At 43.5% G+C, this 20,339-nt stretch overlaps 1 protein-coding gene across 1 annotated transcript in view; it reads right to left on the bottom strand.

Annotated features, from left to right (window-relative positions):
* Positions 1–20,339, bottom strand: part of Nedd4 (NEDD4 E3 ubiquitin protein ligase) — a 90,177-nt gene that overhangs the window by 48,754 nt on the left and 21,084 nt on the right. The window contains 1 exon segment of the mRNA XM_050125603.1: positions 18,523–18,576. Coding sequence (XP_049981560.1) covers positions 18,523–18,576 — 54 coding nt within the window.

Raw genomic sequence — 20,339 nt, 5'->3', positions numbered from 1 at the left:
GCTAAAGCAGTCACTCGAAGCCCCAGTCAAAATGAGGAGGATCCCAACTTCAGGCTCAGGAGGAACTCATGCTATTAAACAATGCTAACTGTAGGCTAGCATGATGACCGTTTGCAATGCCCTTTAAAGTCTTTCTCCATTCAGTTTTCCTTGCAGAGAACTTGATCTGTGCCTTTTGCTCAGACACGGAGCGCTAGGGTACCAGTTGGTGGAATGTGTAGGCTATGAATCACAGTCTACTGCGGAAACTAATCCTTGAGTCAGGATCACAATATTCCACTGGCACTCACCCCGGGACGAGATATTCATTTAGGAGGACCGTTCAGTCATCACGAATAGCCTAGTTTGGTTATCTGTCCCTGCCAGGCGGTCAGGTCACCCTCAGCCAGCAAGATCCTCTCTACCTCATCCCAAAGGGGCCACGGCTTTATTCATTAAAGTCAATTGCGAACTACCTGTTGTGAGCTGCCTGGTGTTGGACCAAATGTGTCCTCTGCAAGGGCAGCAAGCACTCTTAACCCATGAGCCACCTCTCCAAGCCCTGGATAAAGTTACTTAAGCTGCACAAAGGAAAAAAACAATCCTAAGATTTTTTTTTTTAAAATGTCGATTTATGCTTGAAAAGTAATATGCAGCTTTTGGGAGCACTATGAAGGTATGATGCGGGACAATGGTCTGTATTCTGTCAATTATATTGTAAATAAATGCTGATTGGCCAGTAGCCAGACAGAAAGTACAGGCAGGACAACCAGACAGGAAGTAGAGGCAGGGAGACAAGAACAGGAGAATTCTGGGAAGAGGATTCTGCTTTTTGCAGTCCTGACCTGGCCACAGAGCAAGCAAGATGTAACTGCCTTACCAAAAAAGGTACCAAGCCACATTGCTAACTAACATAGACAAGAATAATGGGCTAATATAAGTTATAAGAGTTAATAAGAAGCCCGAGCTAATGGGCCAATCAGTTTATAGTTAATGTAGACCTCTGTGTGATTTCTTTGGGAAATCTTAATGACTGGGCAGGGCAGAAAACTCAGTCAACAAAGGTATAGAAAAATGACTTTCAAACTTTCTCCTTTAAGGTAGCAAAAGAAGTCACAGCACATAATGTCTCAGTTAATCACACTGTGCAGGTGAAGAGTCCAACAGTCTCAACAGTGTAACTGGCATGCCAGAAGAAGTATGTCCTGAGGATTCGAGAGTTGCCAGAAGAGGTAAGGACAACCGATGACAGCTGTGTGGGAAAACTTAACATAAGAACCATTTAAAGTGACACAAATAGAGGTGGTTCAGCGGACACCAGGCATGGACATGGTGCACTTATATACACGTAGGCAAATCACTCATGCATATAAAATAAAAACAAATATTTTAAAAATAACACCAATGTTTCTGAATGGCAGATTTTGGTTAATGACCAATTATTTCCATGAACCAAAGCTGTGTGTATAATACTGTTCAACACCATTTGGTAAGAACTCACATCACCACCTAGGAATGTATAAAGCTTGAATGCCATTATTTCCATTATACACAGCATACTAAACACAAAGGCAGCCCCTCTGTGGTGTGTCCACTTTTCATGATTGAACTCAGGGGTCTAAACATCTAGGTATAAACTGGGTGTCAATTATTTTACACATAGTATCAGGAAACCAATCTAAACCATGTCTGATTTCCCACAGGAAATAATAAAATTCAAAAAGTTACAAAGGTTCTTTCCTTTCAAATTCTAGCTCTGGAATCACCATTGACTCCCATGTCTTAACAGATTTGAACAGTAACAATCCATTCTTTAAATCTAGTTTCTCTCTTCTGTGAAATTGTTTTGTGTTCGATAATGAATTCTAGCCTCCCACATCCTAACATCTGTAATGTAGCCAGTACTCATGTTGACAGAAACAGTAGATTCACTCCATCCTGGTGAGCCGAAGCAGAAGTTAAGCACTAAGAGATTATCTTTTTTTTTTTTTTTTTTTTTTTTTTTTTTTTTGAGATGGGGTCTCTCTCTATAGCCCTAGCTGTCCTGGACTGATCCACCAGCTTCTGCCCCAAGTGTGATGATTAAAGGTATATCTCTTCTATTCTTCGGTCAAGAGGCATTTAGGTTGTTCAGAACCTAGAAACAGTTTAAATGCCCCTTGGCTGAAGAATGGATCAGGAAAATGTGGTACATTTACACAACGGAGCACTATGGGGGGTGGGAGGAGATAATGACATCTTGAAATTTGCAGGTAAATGGATGGGATTTAGAAAACATCATATTGAGTGAGGTAACCCAGACCTACAAAGAAAAATATAATAAGTGGCTTTTAGACATAAAGCCAAGAAAAAACAGCCTACAGTTCATAATCCCAGAGACCCTAGACAACAAAGAGCTCCCCAAGAGAGACATACATAGATCTAATCTACATGGGAAGTAGAAAAAGACAAGATCTCCTGAGTAAATTGGGAGCATGGGAATCATGGGAGAGGGTAGACGGGGAGCGGAGAAAAATATATAGTTCAATAAAAACAATAAAAATAAATAAAACTCATTTCTATTAGAAAAAAAAAAGGTATGTCTCATCACACCTGGCCTTGAGGAACATCTTTTTCAAGAGATGTGCATGGTACCATCTGCCAAGCCTGGCTCCTTCCAGCTCTTCCCACCTCACCCCTACCCTAAACCTTTCCAGGCCAGGGGCTGGGGCTTCCCTTCCCCCAGCTTCCGATTCCCTAATTTACACATTCTGAGTTTGGCTCTTTCTTGGTCCTCTTTCGCTCTGCCTCCTCCCTTCCCGTACTGGCCCAGTTCAGTCTGGACCCTTTCAGTTGCCTCTGGCTGCGCTCTCCCTTCTCCTCAACTATACCTACGTAGGGCCATGTCCTCATTTTCATTGGCCACTAATAGTCTTTGCTTGGTAAGATTTTTTTTTTTCTAGAAAGCACCATGGCTCATGGCTTTGCAGTATCCCTAAGTCCCAAGAAGGCCTGGTCCTTTCTTCCTCCCACAGACATCCAATACCCAATGTAGAAAAGCCGTGGGTTCACTTGGTCAGGGTGTTCTCTGGAGCTGGTGAGCTGAGCTACAGGGTTCAATGCCACACAGGCACCTTCCTTTTCACGTTCAGACCTGCTGCTGGGGTTACGTCCCAGTGGTCCCAGTGAGTTTTTACATCTTAGCAATGGTGAGACTGTTGTCAAAAACCGCCCCTGCACTGACCGACCCCCTCTCCAACCAGATGGGTCACAGATCCGCTCCTCTGCCGTTCTGGACATTTTTCTTTGATCTCTAAGCCCCTATCACCAGAGCCTGAAGCAGACACCAGCAATGCTTCGGATATTCTGGGGATATGCTAAGACACCTGCTTCCCCTTCTCCAGTCTTCCCTTCCGCTAATCACCTTTCCAACTCCAGCACGTGGCCTGGCCACGCCCAGCAACTCTGCCAAGCCTCTGCTTGGCCCTGCTCCCAGGACGGGCCTCTCCAGATCTAATCTTGTCTTGTCACCCCTCCTGATCCAGAAGGGTTTACAACAGCTAGCTCAAGCAGGCTCCCTATCTTACAAGAAACTGACACAGCTGCCTATTCTCCACACAGTTTCTAGGAAGTAGCCTTAAAAACCTTGGCTCACTTTCTACAGAGAGACTCTACTTTGTTCTATTTTCCACAAATGTTTTATTATATTTATCTATGTGCATGATTGTGTGCAGACGTGTGTGCCACAGTCCATATGTGGAGGTCAGAGGACACTTGTGGGAGCTGATTCTCTTCTTCTACCATGTGGGTCCCAGGGATTAACTTCAGGTCATCAGGCTTAGCAACAAGCGACTTCACCTGCTGAGCCACCTTGATGTCAGGCAAGAGGCTGAGAACGGCAGGACAATGCTGTCGACCCACACCCATTGCCATCAGTGGGTTATTAAAAAATAAAAAAGACACAAAGTTATGGGGGGGAGGGGTAAGGGTGGGTCTGGGAGGATTTAGAGGAAGTAGCAAGGGATGAATATGATCAGAGTACATTTTATGAACGCATGAAAATTTCAAAATAGTAATAAAATACTATATTCTTAAAGATTGACTGTGGCTATGCGCAGCAGCTCCGAGCTCCCACTGGAAGTTTTCTGTTCCCTCACACGACATTGCTACAGCATCCAGTCTGGATTTTACCAGCCACACTCTCTTATCTAATTCCAAGGTGAAAGAACAGAGAGCCCTCCTATTCCTGGAAGAGAGAGAGCACTTTCTTTGTATTTCATTTTAAAATCACCCCAAACTGAGTCTTCTAGGTAACAAACAGTAAACCACACCCCGTCTACATTACATCACCCTCAGCCTATAGCATCTAGTTGGCTCCTACGCTTGCTGTTCTTAGCTCTTTGATTATTTCAACTTGGGCTTTAACCCTGGGGTTTTCCTCGCTGTCTCTTGCTCCTAACTACTCCATGGAATGGACAGTTGACTTCTCTGTTGGAAGTGCATGCCATCTTCTGGCCCTTCCCTTGATTCTAGTTCACCAACTTTTCCTGGCCTGTCTACTGACTCACTGAGTCTCCCTTTTACTTTCATTCACCCTCTCCTCAAAATCAGCAGTCCTCAGGACCCCATCTTGTCTCACGTGATGCATGGCCTAGCTGCGTTGATCCTTACCTGAAGCTCTGTGAGCACACTCCTACCTATCAGTCTAGGTTGCTGGCTCCTCTCCAGGAACAGCTCCTGTTACTCCAGGAGTCCTAGCCAACAGCAGGACTGTCTCTGTGTACCGGTAACACTTCCTTTCACGTCCAGTCTGGTCCCCCAGCTCCTGAACCCCCTATCACGTGACAGTTCATACCAGTGTTTACCCAAACACACATGGTAAGAAAAGTTAAGATTCACTTAAAATCCATGGTGCCACAAATAATTATCTTTTAAAAACACAAGAGTGAACACTTTTGAATAAAGATGCCTATCGATGGGGCTGGAGAGATGGCTCAGTAGTCAAGAAACAAACTGCTCTTACAGAAGATCTGAGATGGGTTCCCAGCACCCACATCAGTCGGCTCACATTCACCTCTAACTCCAGCTCCAGGGGAGTTGAGATCACTGGTCTCTCAGAACACAGGCACTCACATCCACACATCAGACACACACACACACACAATTATTTAAATAAAACAAATATGTCTACTGCCAATGCACTGTTAACAGGATACAAAGGACTCTAAACTCCTATGCTAACCCAAGCATCACCTCCTCCCATGCCCTCTGTGCTTCTCATTTGAGTCCTACTGAGCAACAGGCACATCTCTGGCCTTCATGCATCGAGGCTTCTGCCTAAAGCACCATTTCTTACTAGAAGGCATTTCCTGTGGCAACGCCTGAGACATTTTCAGCCGGTACTCTGACATCTAGTGTGTGATAGGCCCACTGCAGTACACAAGACAGCCCCACCCCCAACAAGAGAATGATCTGGCCCCACACATAAACAGTACTGAGATGAGAATCCCTGCCCTGGAATAACGGTCTGGACTTTCCTGGTAAACTTCAACTCAGTTGTCAAGACCCAGCTCTTGTGTTACGCACCTCCTCTGTGCAGACCCCTAACAGGTCCCTTTAATGCCATGCTTCCTTGTCACACACCCTCTATCTCAGCATGTCACACATTCATCAGTGACATACTTATATTTTACTGTTCGTCTCTGTTACTATAACGTTGCTGTCCCCTTAAACAAAGATCATACTTTATTCACCTTTTATTGTCAATGCCCAATATTTAAATGTGTGCTAAATGAATGCGAAATGATATATCTTCAGAGAATACATAGTATCTCCAAGCAAAGACTCCAGGCCCAAATACCTCTCAAGTCATTATTATAACTCTTCAGTTCTAAGAAACATTTTTTGACCAAATTCCTTTGTTGCATCATAGTTCCAGCATTGATATTTATTTATACTCCCCCCCACCCCACACACACACCAGAGTTTCTCTGTAGCTTTGGTTCCTGTCCTGGAAACTAGCTCTTGTAGACTGTGCTGGCCACGAACTCACAGAGATCTGCCTGCCTCTATCTCCTGAGTGCTGGAATTAAAGGTGTGCACCACCAACTCCAGGCTATGTCATTTTATGGGAAAGATTAAGTGTTTTTTAAACTAGACTTAATGTCCATGAAATTATGTAAAATATGAAATACTGCAAAACAATGGATGCTAAAATATGCAAATCTTTAAAACATTGATCTTAAGAGTAATTGTTAAAGAAATTACTGAATTGTATCATCTTGAGATTAATAATGATAAAAGTTAAGACATAAAAATATTTTAAGATCTACTCCTTTAGGCTTAAGCGATATATTTATCTAGGGTACTTAAGTACTAGACAACAAGTAGAAAACCTTTATTTAAAAAAAAAAAAAAAGAAAAACAATAAAGTTTCTAACAGAAACATGAACACAGACGGACAACGGAATGCACAGCCAAGCCAGGGTTGAGTTCAAGGTTCACTAAACAGGGCAATGGAGCCTTTGGGCATCCTAACAACACAACAACAGAGATTCAGAACATAACACACAGGGAAAGGGAACTAAAAACAAACTAACTCCAGATTTTAGAATCAAAACTAAGTTCAGAACTGTCCTTTAGCTCCTCAATCTATTTCTTGATTAAGCTGACAGACTACTATAGTCATCAATGAAACACCAAACCTCTCTTGGTGGGTCACGGGCCATCATTATTGCCTTTACCTACCTAAGACTGTATTTCAAATGCACTCAGAAAACACAAGAGCCATCATGATGAGGTTTCAAGAGCCCATCTCTAGTCTTAGCTGTAAGGACAAAGGATAGCCTGTGTCTTAGACACAGGTTACAAGTCTTCCCTGGACAGTAAACATTAGTCATTTACGAGCTGGGATTCTAAGAGACCTATAAACTCCACACTAGGGTGCTGGAAACTGGTAGCTGAACACACGAGAGGAGAAACTGGAGGCCTCTCTACCTAAGGCACCAGGGTCTCTGACCAAAGCAGTTATTTGATTTCACTGCTGCTCAGGACGGAGAGCTGACATTACCAAGAGCGGTTCCAGTATCAACTTGTTAAATGTGAATGCAGACTCAGCATCTCTGAACATGAACCCAGACTAAGTGGAGACATGAGAAATATTTTGGGAGCTGTTTATTTATAAGCGAGTTACAATAAACCACTATAATTAGATTAATATATCATTATTGATAAACACAGTATTACTTCCATGTTTAGAAAAGGAATTAGTATAAGCCCTCAATTTGCCATTTATCAGTGAGATCAAATTAGACACAGTTGACAACTGTTAAACTGCTTTTAGGATTTTCATGAGGAAATTGTCCAGTGCATGTTGAAGAACAATTTAAAGTTCTCAGACACATGATACTTTCTGGACTCTCACAACCAGCAGAGTTTGGGCAAAGCTAGGCATAAGGTGTCACAAAGCAGTATTTGTTAGTTTGCTAGAAAGTCTAAAGGTCCATGAAAATATACACTCTCAGCAATGCAACAGCACTTAATGCTTCAATGGCTGTATTTAAAGCGCCCTTTGGAAAGCGTCCTTGACAAATGGTAACGTTTCCATAAGGACAATTGTCTTAGGGTTAGTTCTATAATTTTTTCCAGGTTCATGACTTCTTCAGGTTGCTTTTAAATAAGTTTGTAACACTGATTGAGTCAACAGATTATAATGTCGCTTCAAGCCTCCAGTTCTCCTCTTTCTGGTGTGGTGGTGGGGAATTAAACTTGACTATAATGCCCTAAAAACTGCTTTAGAAGAATCTGTAACACAGGTCAGAATTTGGAATGTAACCCCTCTTTACCACAGAAAAGTAGCTGCAGAGATTAACCTTGGGAACAGTGATTGGACTTAACAGATTCCCAAAGAGAAAAACCAATTACCTAATTCTCTAACTCTACTTGTCTAGTAGTTATCTGAATTCCCCCCTAACATTTAATATAGATATTGGGTATCAGGAAAACAGATAAGGTGCTGTCCCCCACCTTCAAAAAAATAAATAAAAAAGAATTAAAAAAAAAAAAACCTACGTGCTGTCTGTCAATCTACAGTTAATGTAGTCAGAAAAAAAAACAATTAAATTTCCTGGAATTTAGCAAGACCTTCCAAATACAGAAATTTTAAAGGCAACTTTAGTTCAAAACACTTTAAATGCTTTGGAAAGGCCAAGTTACATAGAGAGCCAATCTGGCTCCGATCTGTTAAATTACTAATAAAATAAAGCAACACTGTCAAAACAACAAACTAGTGTAGTAAATAGGAAATTATAGGAATGACCTAGTAAGTTTAAACCAATTCAAACTCATAAAACTTAGGAATCAATAGTGTTGAAAAAGTGAGTTACATTTGGGTGGCGGCACTAACCGGGAACTCAAAAAAAAAAAAAAAAACAGGGTGGAACAACGTTCCTGTGGTTAGGGTATATATAAACGCAAAGCCCAGTTATTTTTCCTCTTCTAAAACACGCAGTATAACAGACTTTTTATCATCGATCTCACAAATACATACATTTTAAAGGCATTTATTTCTTCTGCGTTCGTGTATAAGCAGGCAGTCACATTTTTGTGTTTGGGGCTTACATGTTTTTGAGGGAACTCTATCGTGGCTTTATTTCACAATGATTATGGAGGGGAGAGAAGGAAATGGCCATTTCTTAAGGTTGGAAGAGCACATGGGGCTGTGCATGAAAAAAAAAAAACAAAACACCAGAATCGAGTGTTATAAGACCCAGCCAGTTCTAGAAGAATTTCATGATTTAAATCAGCAAGGAAAGGTATTTTTTTTTAGTAGTTTATCCACTGGTTAAAAAAAAAAAAAAAAGAGTGGAAAACAACGGAGAGTTCTTCAGATTTACAAATAGAAAATTGATACTTTCCACATACTCCCACGATAAGGGCCAGAAGGTAAGAACAGACACTGTTATAACCAGTTATAACCAACAGTTTCAGTAATTCACACGAACGAAATCAGTGGTTAGCAAGACCGAAAGACACTTACCTTGCCAGACAGCTCGTTTGCCGAGTGTCCCTTTCTCCACAAACTATCAACTTTACCGTCATTCCCAGACGCAAACTTTATGAGTAACTGAGATGGTCCCCCCTTGGAACAATTGTGCTTCAGGCTGGACAGACAGGAAACATTCGGGTACGTCCCTCCCAGTGAAACACTTCTTTGTAAGGCAGCATGGCTTTTGCTTATCTGTGCATTTGGTCTTTCCAACTCTCCACGGCTATTTCTATGGCAATCCACGTCTGGTGTGTCTGGTGAGCAAGGGGATGCCCTCTGCGTGAGTATGGCATGGTCCGAATCGGGCTGGAGCTGGAGCTCTGACCTCTCAGATATGCAGCCACCACGTGAGTTTTCACAGCCTGACACGGTTGGTTTTTGCTGGGTCCAGTGCACCGACACACAGGAAAATCCCTCAGGCAGCTTCTCACACACAGTCTGTTTGGGCCTATTGTTCGAAATGACAATTTTATTTTGCAGTGAGCTCTTGATGTGGAGAGGCCGTACATCTCTGGCTTCTCCAGCAGTACAGACCATTTTAGACAATCGAACCCCATTGACAGCTGTCGACAGAAAGCCTTTGGTGCCAGTGCCATCTTCATGATGTGCAGTTTCAGTAGGAGACACAACCAACTGGTGTGAGGTCTGGTAGGCACCCCTGTTTGTCGGGGATGCTGGCGGGGTGTTTGAAGGACTCCTGGGGAAAATGACCAAGGACGTGCAGCGTTTCAGTGGGACTTTGGGATTCCTGCTCACCGGCAGTTTCATAATCTCTGCTCCACGATCCAGGTCCTCCTGGGTGAAGGGAAGGCCACTGGGACTTCTGCACAGAACTTCACGGGGAACAGAGCTGACGGGCACGCCGCTGCTGGAGGTGCTGTCAGAAGGTAAATTTCCACTACAAAGGGTCTCATAGCCGCTGCTGTCACTGGCAACACTGCCGGTGTAGGAGCCCCCACTTGTGATGCTCGCACATGACCCATAGTCACTGCCACTGCTGCTGTAAGACCCACTGTCGCTGGCTGAGGAGTGACTGACGCTGCCGCTGCACACAGCAGAAGCACCTGAGAGGCTGCCATCACTGGCGCCGGGCAGTTCCCCATCAACCCCGGTGCTGCTGCAAATACCATCCTTCAAAACACAGGTAAAGGAAGCGTCATCCCTGTCGGCCACGGCAGTGCTGGATGGAAGATCCCCTCCGTACCTGGGCTGCAGCGAGATCTGCAGGCAGCTGCTTTTTTTGCCACTGCTTTCAGAGGACCTCTGCTCTATCCACGGAGCCGGTGGTGTCTGTCTGGGGGTCAGCCTCATTTGAACGACGCTGGCCACTGAGATTCGGGGCGGTCTCTCCAGATCATCTCCGGAGGGCTCCGACAGAGGGTAAGTCTTGCTTCTCCTGGCTGCGAAGTGCAATCGTAAACTCTGTGCCATTTGTTCTCATTTCCAAGCATGTTCAGGGCTGAGAGTCAAAACAAAGGTCTCTGTCTGTAGACGTGTTAGCCAGCAGCTGTGCTGCACCCAGAGGAAAAACCATCGGTGGCGTGAGAAAAGCTGGTCAGGAGGCGTCTTGAACCTTAGGACAACGTGAGACACCCGATTTCATAGAAAAGGACGACCCATGCCGGGGACTGACATTCCCCAAGTGTCTAGAACCGCCCGTAGTCAGAACGCCTTCACTGACAAAGCACTTGATTTCCAGCGACCTTTAAGCTGAGCTCAGCTGCAGCCCTGACTCAAACACAGCCAACCTTGTTTCAATTATACCTTCGCCAATTTGCATGAATGAGTAACGCAAGAACAACAAGCTTCTTGCATTTCAACTTGAAACCGTGTTTTTCACCCCAGCCCTACAAAACGAACATTTAACTCCAGAAATCTCAGTGCCTGTGCTTTCCCCAGCGATCCTGACCACTAATATTTTCACCCAAAGGTATAGGATTACAGGAAGTGGGTAGGAATAAAACCCGTGTGATTGAGTATCAAATTGAAGATTGAATTTCCAAATAGTAGCCATACTGAGGGATTTAGTCAGGTTAGTTAATGCTGGGAATGTGAACTGTAATTTTTTTTTTAAAGAGTAAGTGCAAACAGTTAAATACATTTGGAAATATGAAAACTTTGGGGGAAGGAACCTTAGTGTTAAATTAAACAGATAAATATTTTAGCAAAACACAATTATGAAAGTGAAAGTTGACAGGCTAAACTACAAAATGAGCCTCGTAACACTGCCGTAAACACTGAACAACCTCCTCAAGGGGGAAATTTTTAAAAAAGGCCAAAGAGAAGCTGTCACCAACCATTTTGTCCTGTAATTTTTAAGGCTTTTTGCAGCCAAGTAGTACAGTCTTTAAATGATGCCGTTTATATTTTGACTATTAAAATCCTGCCAAGAAATGGCCTAGGCAAACATTCCATTAAAAATATATGCAGATTAGACAGAAAAGCTATACCCCAATATAGTTTGAACACATTGGATATTTTATTCCTCTGTGTGCAATTCATTCACTTAAAGAGAGAGTGTTGTGGTAAAGAAGTCTAAAGAGGATTTAACACGTCAAATAAACATATCTCAATGCCAATTCTGTTCTGAAGGAGTTCTCTGCTGGCCCCTACCGGTGCTTTGAAACAAGCCATGCAGCTGTTAGATACCTATAAAGAAATACAAACCACGCCACATATTTCATTACATAAACAAAGCGGGCACTTGTTTACATTTTTGCCTGCTGCTAGCACTGCCTTTGAGGTAGAATTACAAGCGCTGATAAAACTCTCACAGCAGCGAACAGTAGATGGCCTGTCCTCCAGAGGTTGTGATTCTGTGTATATATAGACATATATTTCTGATCTGTGTTTACATAACCTTTACTGTATTTTCAGCTTGCTCGGCAATAAAAGCTGAATATTTTAATCTCTCTCCCAAATGTCAGAGACCAAGGTTGGTATTCTATTTGAAAGAAACAAATTTATTTTTAAATAATACTCTAGGGCATATTTAAACCCCTTACCTGGATTTTATAGCAAGAACTCCAGCAATAAATATATACTGGCTCATTCATAGGAAAAGTAAAAGGAAAATGGTTCGGTTGTTTACACCACATGGTACTACACCCAAGTTGTATTTTTCTAAGTAAGTTTTTTTTCCTAAGTAAAAGCAAATATGTAAAACATATACTCATACTTTGTTTGAAAAAGAAAACTGCTTAAGTTAGATCTGTTTTTAATCCAAATTTTCTAAGAGTATTTTTAACCAGTTAAGACATAACAAACTAGAATTTGTTAAATTTTATTTGACTGGAATAACACACCACACTTTAGAAGGTGCATAATAGTTTAATAATACAATAATTATGCTGTAGTTTAATACAAGCCATTATGCCTTACAGACTTCAGTAAATACTCCTTTATTATTATTCTTTCTGTAACAAAGGAAAAGTCCTAACCTTGCTTCTTCCTTCTAACTTTCTTTTTTGGATTAAATTAGCAGTTTGCCATCTTAAATGGGTCACTTGTAATTGGATAATCAGTACGATCGAAGTACACAGGCCTCGGGACAGTTATCAAGAAAAAAGTCTGATTATTAATATAAAACAATTCCAGATGTTTTCTCCTTGACAAACAGCTTAGCAATGAGATCTTGAGCTTCTAGACCATAACCAGGTTCCCCCTGCCCCTTCTGATCCTATTGAGGATAAAACAGTCACCAAGTTACTCCAGTTGGGGTGGAGGGTGATGGGTAGATACTGTTACGCTAGCCACCTTGAATACCCATTTTTTTTTTCTCTTTTACTTTGGTGGGTTTTTGTTTGTTTATGTTGATCCAAGCCTCAGTTGGTAGAGTGCTTATCTAACATGCGTGAAGCCCTAGATGCGATTCCTAGTGCCCTATAAACCTGGTATGGTGGCAAACAAAGTAATCCCAGCACTCAGGAAGTGGAGAGAGAAGGATGAGGAGTTCAAGATCCTCCTCCAGTACATGGTTAGTTTGAGGACAACCTGGGCTACATGAGATGTTGTCTCAACAACAAAAAGACAACCCAGCTGCAACTTCTAAAGCTCTACAGGCAGATGAGAAGCAATAATGACTGACACGTGACGAATCCAGAGAGAAGTTAGCCAAAGAAGAGTCGGGGAGCTCAGGTCTAAAGCAGAGGGAGCCACACAGCACAGTTAGCAGAGCCAGTGTCAACTCTGACCTCAAGCCAGGGAACAGGATGTGCTGGCAGCCTCATCTGGGAGGACCCTGAGCTGGTCTTGTCGAAATCCAGTCTGGAAAGAAATGGATGGTGCCTGAGGTCTGGAGCTCAGATCCTCACTTGGAGCTGTTTGATCACTGACAGGTGGGCAGTGCCGAGGCTGGCCCCGCCTCTGAGCTGTTTGGTCACTGACAGGTGGGCAGTGCCGAGGCTGGTCCCGCCTCTGAGCTGTTTGGTCACTGATTATTTCCACATAGAATAAAGTTATCATGTACGCTGTGTGGACGGGCACTAGCGAGGTGACGCTAACTGTAGATGAACCTTGAGGACTGGGATCTACTGTGGCAAGTAACTATACCTATCAATTTGACCACATTCTGACACTTGGCTGTTTGGTTAAATTCCAGTCTACACACTGCTGAAGATGTGCAGTTGAAGACCAGCAGCCTTTTAGTAAAGCAGACGACCTTCCAGTGTGAGCAAGCCTTATCCATCAGCTGAAGGCCTCAACACAGAAGGCAGGTTTCTCAAAGAGGCAATTTTGTTTGTTTGTTTTTAATCTTTTTGTTTTGTTTTGTTTTTGTTTATGGAGACAGGGTTTCTCTGTGTAGCCCTGGCTGTCCTGAAATTCACTCTCTAGACCAGGCTGGCCTTGAACTCACAGAGATCCATCAGCCTCTGCCTTCCGAGTGCTGAATTAAAGGCTTGTGCCAGCACTAGCTGGCTTGTTTGGGTTTTTAAAGACTTATTTTTAATATTTTAAACTCGGCATGTGTGTGTGCGCGTCTGTGCATATGAATGTAAGTGTAGTATCCTCAGAGGCCTAGGAGTCCCCTGGAGCTGGAGGGACAGGCAGTTGTGTGTCGCCTGACATGGGTACTAAGAGCTGAACTCAGATCCTCTCTGCATCTACTCCAAACCATTAAGCCGTTTCTCCAGCCTCCAAAAGGATCTACTTCTGCCTTCAATAGAAAAATTCTATCTACATTCAGCTCCCCTTGTCAGTTTGTACAAGCCTGTAAACTAGTCCCTCAAAATCTCCCCCTCTCTCAGACCTCAGTGAGAATAACCACTAAGGTCTTAGCGCAGGTGTGCTTTTGAGACTGCTGACACACAGGTTCCCGCGCACTGGATTATTTTTGTTCCCTGTGTTGTCTTCAGGCACATCATCCTGAAGGCATATCGCCCCTCCAGATATCACTAAGAACATGAACCGCCATGACCACCATCACCCCAAGCCTTAAAACCAGCTATATACATTCATTCACACACACACACACACACACACACACACACACACACACACACACACACGAATATATAGCCCTATTTTTTTCTCAAAAGCAAGTGTCATGTATGACTGACATTTACAGTGGTGGTCCGTTGCTGGATGCCCAGCCTGGTGGTTATGGCTTCCACCGCACTGTAGGTGACATCTGGGCTTCAGTTGTGTGCTGAGGAGGGGGTGGTGCTCAGCACAACTCTAGTTTTTTCCTGGCCCTGACAGATGCTCACATTTACTTCTCGAGAAATATCTATTTCCAGCCAGCACACATGAGGATTGACACCACAGATACACAACACAAAAGCAGGTACCATGCTAAATGTTAAATGACATTTTAAATCTGTACTTTCGTGAAGAAATTTCTGAGGCTGGGGATGAGACTCAGCTGGTGGATTGCTTGTGTAACATGCTAGAAGCCCAGAATTTGATCTGCAACTCCACAAATGCCACCTATAATCCCAGCTCTGGGAAGGTGGAGACTGGAGGAGTAGAAGTTTAAGATCATCCTCAGATACCAAAGGAGTCTGAAGTCAGCCTGGGATAGATACATGAAACCCTGCCTCAGTAAGTAAATTAAATTAAACTGCAACAGCTGGGACTATTAATTCATGTCTTTAATCCCAACACTTGTTGGGGAGGCAGAGACAGGCAGATGTCTGAGTTTGAGGCTAGTCTGGCTTACATAATGACTTCCAAGACAGCAAGAGCTATATAGTGAGATCTTGTCTAGGGGGAAAAGGAGATTTTTCTGAGTGTTTTTCGAGCCATTATCTTATGTGAGACAGGCAGGGCAAATACTGACATCTGCATTTTTATTTTAAATAATTCTGAAATTTTGATTTTTTTGGAGGCAGGATCTCCTATGGGCCCAACCTCGCTCCATGGCTCCTTATGTAGCTGAGGATAATCTTGAAATTTGTATCCTCCTGCCTCTGCTTCCCAAAGGTTGGGATGACAGGCATGCACTTCCATATCCTGTTTCTGGATCTTAATTTTCCAAAGGGAACACTTTCTGATTTGTCTGGGGTTACCACTAATGTGCCAATCAGAGTCAAGACTCTAACGGTACTCCAAAGTTCTTGGAGTGGATCCATTTCATCCTCATTAATACATGGCTTTGGTTTTACCTTCAATTTTTAAAAGATTTATTATGTGTATTATGTATACAGTGTTCAGTCCACAAGAAGGCACCAGATCTCACTACAGATGGCTGTGAGCCACCATATGGTTGCTGGGAATTGAATTCAGGACCTCTGGAAAAACAGCCAGTGCTCTTAACCTCTGAGCCAACTCTCCGGCCCCTTACCTTAAATTTATTAATTATTTGGAGCTGCCTGGAGAGATAATGCTAAGACTGTACACTGTTTTTGCAGAGAACCAGGGTTCAGTTCCCAGTTCCCAGCACCCATGCTGGGCAGCTCACAACTGACTGTAACTCCTGCCTCAGGGGATCTGATGCCCTCTTCTGCCGTCTGAGGGCACTGCACACAGCTGTGCAAACGCACATAATTAAAAGAATAAAAACATTTTTTTTTAAAGTGCCACATTTATCACCTAGAAGTGTTTAACCACTAATACCAAAGGCAGTTTCTCCTCCCAGTTCTGCACGGCACACAGTAGAGCACCAAACACAAAGCGTTTGACAAACAGTGATGCTGGGAGTGAAGAAACAGTCACACCCTGTGACAGTCCCTGGAAGAAGGACTAGACAACCAGGCAAAGGGGAAAGCAGGCGCTGTCCTTCCTTATGGACGACATCCAAATAACTTAATAAAGTAGTACATACCCAAGGACCAGGGAGAGCCACTTCACCATGAACACCAGCAGGGAAAGGAACAGTGATGTCAAAGTAACCAGAAATTCAGCTCCCAAATCCCCAACCTAGAGACTCACTCAGATCTGAGCGCGAGAAGACACCAAGGACGCCTATCAATCAGTGACAAGGGAAAGCAAATCGAAACAAGACTCAATTCTCATTTCTTGAAAAGAAAAAAAAAGTTACACCATATAACAATAGCTTATTTTTTAAAAAGCAGTTTCGTTTAAAAATTATTTATTTGTATACGTGTGTCTATGTGAGTTAATGATACATGTATGTGCAGATATACACAGAAGAGTGATGTCCTCTATCATCCTCCACTTATTCCTGTAAGGAGAGTCTCCTCCCTAGTCCAGGTCTTGTGGCTTTGCTGGCAGACTGGAAGTCAGCCATCGGCAGCAATCCTCCTGTCTCCACTCCCCTCTGAGTAGGGTACTGGCCTCTGCACGGCATCTGCAGGACCCTGGTCTGCTCTCTCGGTACTGAGATCCACACTCTGGCTCTCATGACTCTACAGCCCGCTCTTTTAACACTATGCCATTTCTCACGTCCTTTGTTGTTAGTTAAAAAAGTGAGTCAGATTATTTAATTCCTCTTTCGGTGTTTATATAATAACCAAAACAGACTGACTACTTGACCCTACTTTTATGTGTGTTAAGGTTCGTACCTGAAGTGTATCGAAAGCTCATGTGCAAAAGATGGATCTTCTGCACCAGTGTTCAGGGCCGGGATGTGACCAGAGCACGCGCACCAGTGCTCAAAGCCGGGATGTGAGGGGCATCACAAGAGCACTGACCTTATCAATGGATTCATTTCCACATTCACAGCTGGGTTCGGAGGTAGGGACTCCATTAGGAAAGTAACCCTGCCCCCACCCCTCATCTCACGCCCACGAAAGCAAGCCGTTCTGTTCTAGCAGACTTTCTCCCATGATGCTCCCTCTCATCACAGGCCCCCAAGCTGTCCTAAGAGCCCATGGACTAAAACCCCTAAAAGCATGAGCCGAATAAGCCTGTCCTTCTTTTGGTAGATTTTCTCAGATATTCTGTCAATGAGCTGGAAAGCTAACTAACACAATCCACATGTTCAGACCTTACAGGTATAAAATATAAATGTAAGCCACCCGGGTGAAAAGGCGTCCTAAAGAGTGAAAAAGAGGAAAGTTACAGAGCTTCCAGATGTTTTCTCTGGAAGGCAGGAGGCAGAGTGATCATTTTACAAAAATGAAACCAGGCTAAGCACGGAGATTCAGGCCTATAATCCAGCACTTAGAAGGCACAAATAGGAGAGTCATTGCAAATTCATGGCTCGCCTAATCTACAGAGTGAGTTCCAGGACAGCCAGGGATACTTAGGGCGGAGTCAGGGTGAAGACATGTAGCCCCACTGGACACAGACGCCGGAACTTTAGCCAGTAAGCCACAGTCACCTGGCGAGACACAGATTACTAGAAATGGGTTAAATTAAGATGTAAGAGTTAGCCAATAAGAAGTTAGAGCTAATCTTGTAAATAATATAGTTTCTGTGTGGTTATTTCAGGGCTGAGCTGCTGAGCAGCTGGGAACCAACAAGCAGCCTTCTTACAACAGGTAAACTCCAGAAAAGCTACCATCGGAGCTGCGTTTTAGTCCCAGTGCCTGTATAAAAGGATGGGTGTAGTGGTGTACACTTATAAATCCAGCACTGGAAGATAGGAGGTGGAACTGGGCAAGTTCCAGGACACTCAGAAGTATAGCTACTCTTGTCTACCTAGCAAAGCTCCAAGCCAACAGGACCCTGTCTCAAAATAAAAAAGTTGTGTGGCCCCTAAGGACTGACTTCGGAGGCTGTTCTCTGACCTCCACTGAAACTGGCGGGGACACACACTCACTCACACACACACAGGGAGGTGGGAGGAGAGAGCACTGTAACACTGCACAGATGTACAACTGGCGGAGAGTGCAGGAGTCAGCAGACGTGACATGGGAAACAGAAGAGGGGCTTCCCCTTCTCCGTCTTCTGCCACACAGACTTTCAGCGAAACTTTACCGTCTAGACAGCCAAGAGAGCAGCTTAGAACACAATGGAATGGGAGGATCAACTCCAGGAAAGAGGAGAGAAAAACACCGCACCTCCATAAGCAGCCCTCCCGTCTCTCCGTTTCTCCGTTCACAGGCTCCTGAACCCTCCTCCCCCACCACTCTCCTGCATCCTTCACACTCATGCGGCGTGACTCGACTTACCAACCGATTTTCATCAAACACTTCGAAAAGAAGCCGGTGCTGCTGTGGAAGGACCTAAGTGAGAGAAACAGCCTTTCATTAACACCACGGACATCGAGCCCCAGAGGCCAAGCAACATCTTCAAAAGTGGCAGCTTGGTGACCCAGTCATGCAGTTAAATTACACAGACAGGCCAGACTCACATCACCCACGGTCTCCTAAGTTCAAACACGTTTGTTGTTGCAACAATATGTAGAATTTTTCAAAGCTAATGTCTTCCATTTTTGCTGAAATATTCCAATAGTAAAAATCTACTTAACATCAAACATAAACAAAAGTATTTTTTTAAATAAACCAGAGGTGATGTTATATAAAAATACATTTAGGCAGGGCATGATGGTGTATACCTCTAATCCCAACACTCTGGAGCAGAGGCACACAAATCTTTATGAGTTATGGGCTGGCCTGGCATACAAGGTAAGTCCCGGGCCAACCAGGACTACACAGTGAGACTCTGTTTCAAAAAGCAAACAAAAAATGTATTTAGGAAGGAGTTCAGTGGATACAGTACTGGCTACACAAGCATGAAGTCCTGGACACTATACTTACACAGACTAAGATCCCTTCATAGGACACGATGACATTCACAGTGGGATGAATCTTCCTGAATCAATTAATCATCAAGACAATCTCCCACAAACATGCCCACAAGCCAGCTCAATCTAGATAATCTCTCATTGAGACACCCTTCCCAAGTGACTTTACATTGTATTGGGGGGGGGGGAGTGCTTAGAGAGAGAGTTTCTCTGTGTATCCTTGGCTATTTTAGAACTCACTCCACAGGCCAGTCTGGCCTCAAACTCAGTTGATCCTCCTGACTCTGCCTCCCGAGTGCTGGGATTAAAGAAAGGTGTGTGCCACCACTGTGCAGCAGACTTTACGTTGTATTAAGTTGACAAAGATAACAATCACATCAGTCAAAGAACGAAATGTTAAAAATGAAGGGGGCCCCTTCTACAAATGAGAGAGCATTTCATGTAATATCCTTACCTCTGGATGGTCACACAGCTGCACATACACACGTGCACACACACACACACACGCACATGCACACACGCACACACACACACCATGACTTGAGATCTCTTTGTATCTGATTTCAGGAAGGTAGTCAGCTCAGGATACACAAAATATAAACAGCAACCAAAACTGTAAAATGTAATCTTTGAATGTATATGCACTTTATATACAGAAGCAATGTGAAGTTTTTCATTTTATAACTGCTAAGTATGATTAGATCATCAGAAATCATAGCTGTTAGGGGCTGGAAAGTGGTTCCGTGGTTGAGAGCACTCAATGCTCTGCCAGAGGATTCCAGTTCACTTTCCAGCATACACGTGGCAACTTAAAACTGCCATAACTCCAGTTCCAAGGATACAACACCCTCTTCTGGCCTTGCAGGCTCCTGCATGGTACAACGAACGTACACAGGCTCACCCACATACACGTAAGTAAAATAATAAAAGTAAACCTAAACCATAGATGCTTCCCAAAGGGAAGGAAGTAGCTAACATACCAAAAGAAAACTATAAGCAGCATTCTTAAGAGATGCTTAGGACACTCACAAGCATAAAACAAATGCAAACCAGTACACTACAGAATGAGTTTCCAGAAAGCAAGGGCTGTTGGGCTCAAATAGAAATGGTTTAAGGTGAATTTGTGGTGGTCTCTCAAAATACAGAAGAAAATAAAAGGCTGAAGAAGAAAAAAAAATAAAGGAGTTGGGGATTTAGCTTGGGCAAGGCCCTGGGTTTTGTCCTAAGCTGGGGGTATAGGGT

The sequence above is a fragment of the Alexandromys fortis genome, unplaced genomic scaffold (assembly GCF_014885135.2).
Source record: "Alexandromys fortis isolate MF-2015 unplaced genomic scaffold, M_Fortis_MF-2015_v1.1 scaffold_22, whole genome shotgun sequence".
Taxonomy (NCBI): Eukaryota; Metazoa; Chordata; class Mammalia; order Rodentia; family Cricetidae; genus Alexandromys; species Alexandromys fortis.
This window is presented reverse-complemented; position numbering and strand designations above follow the sequence as displayed.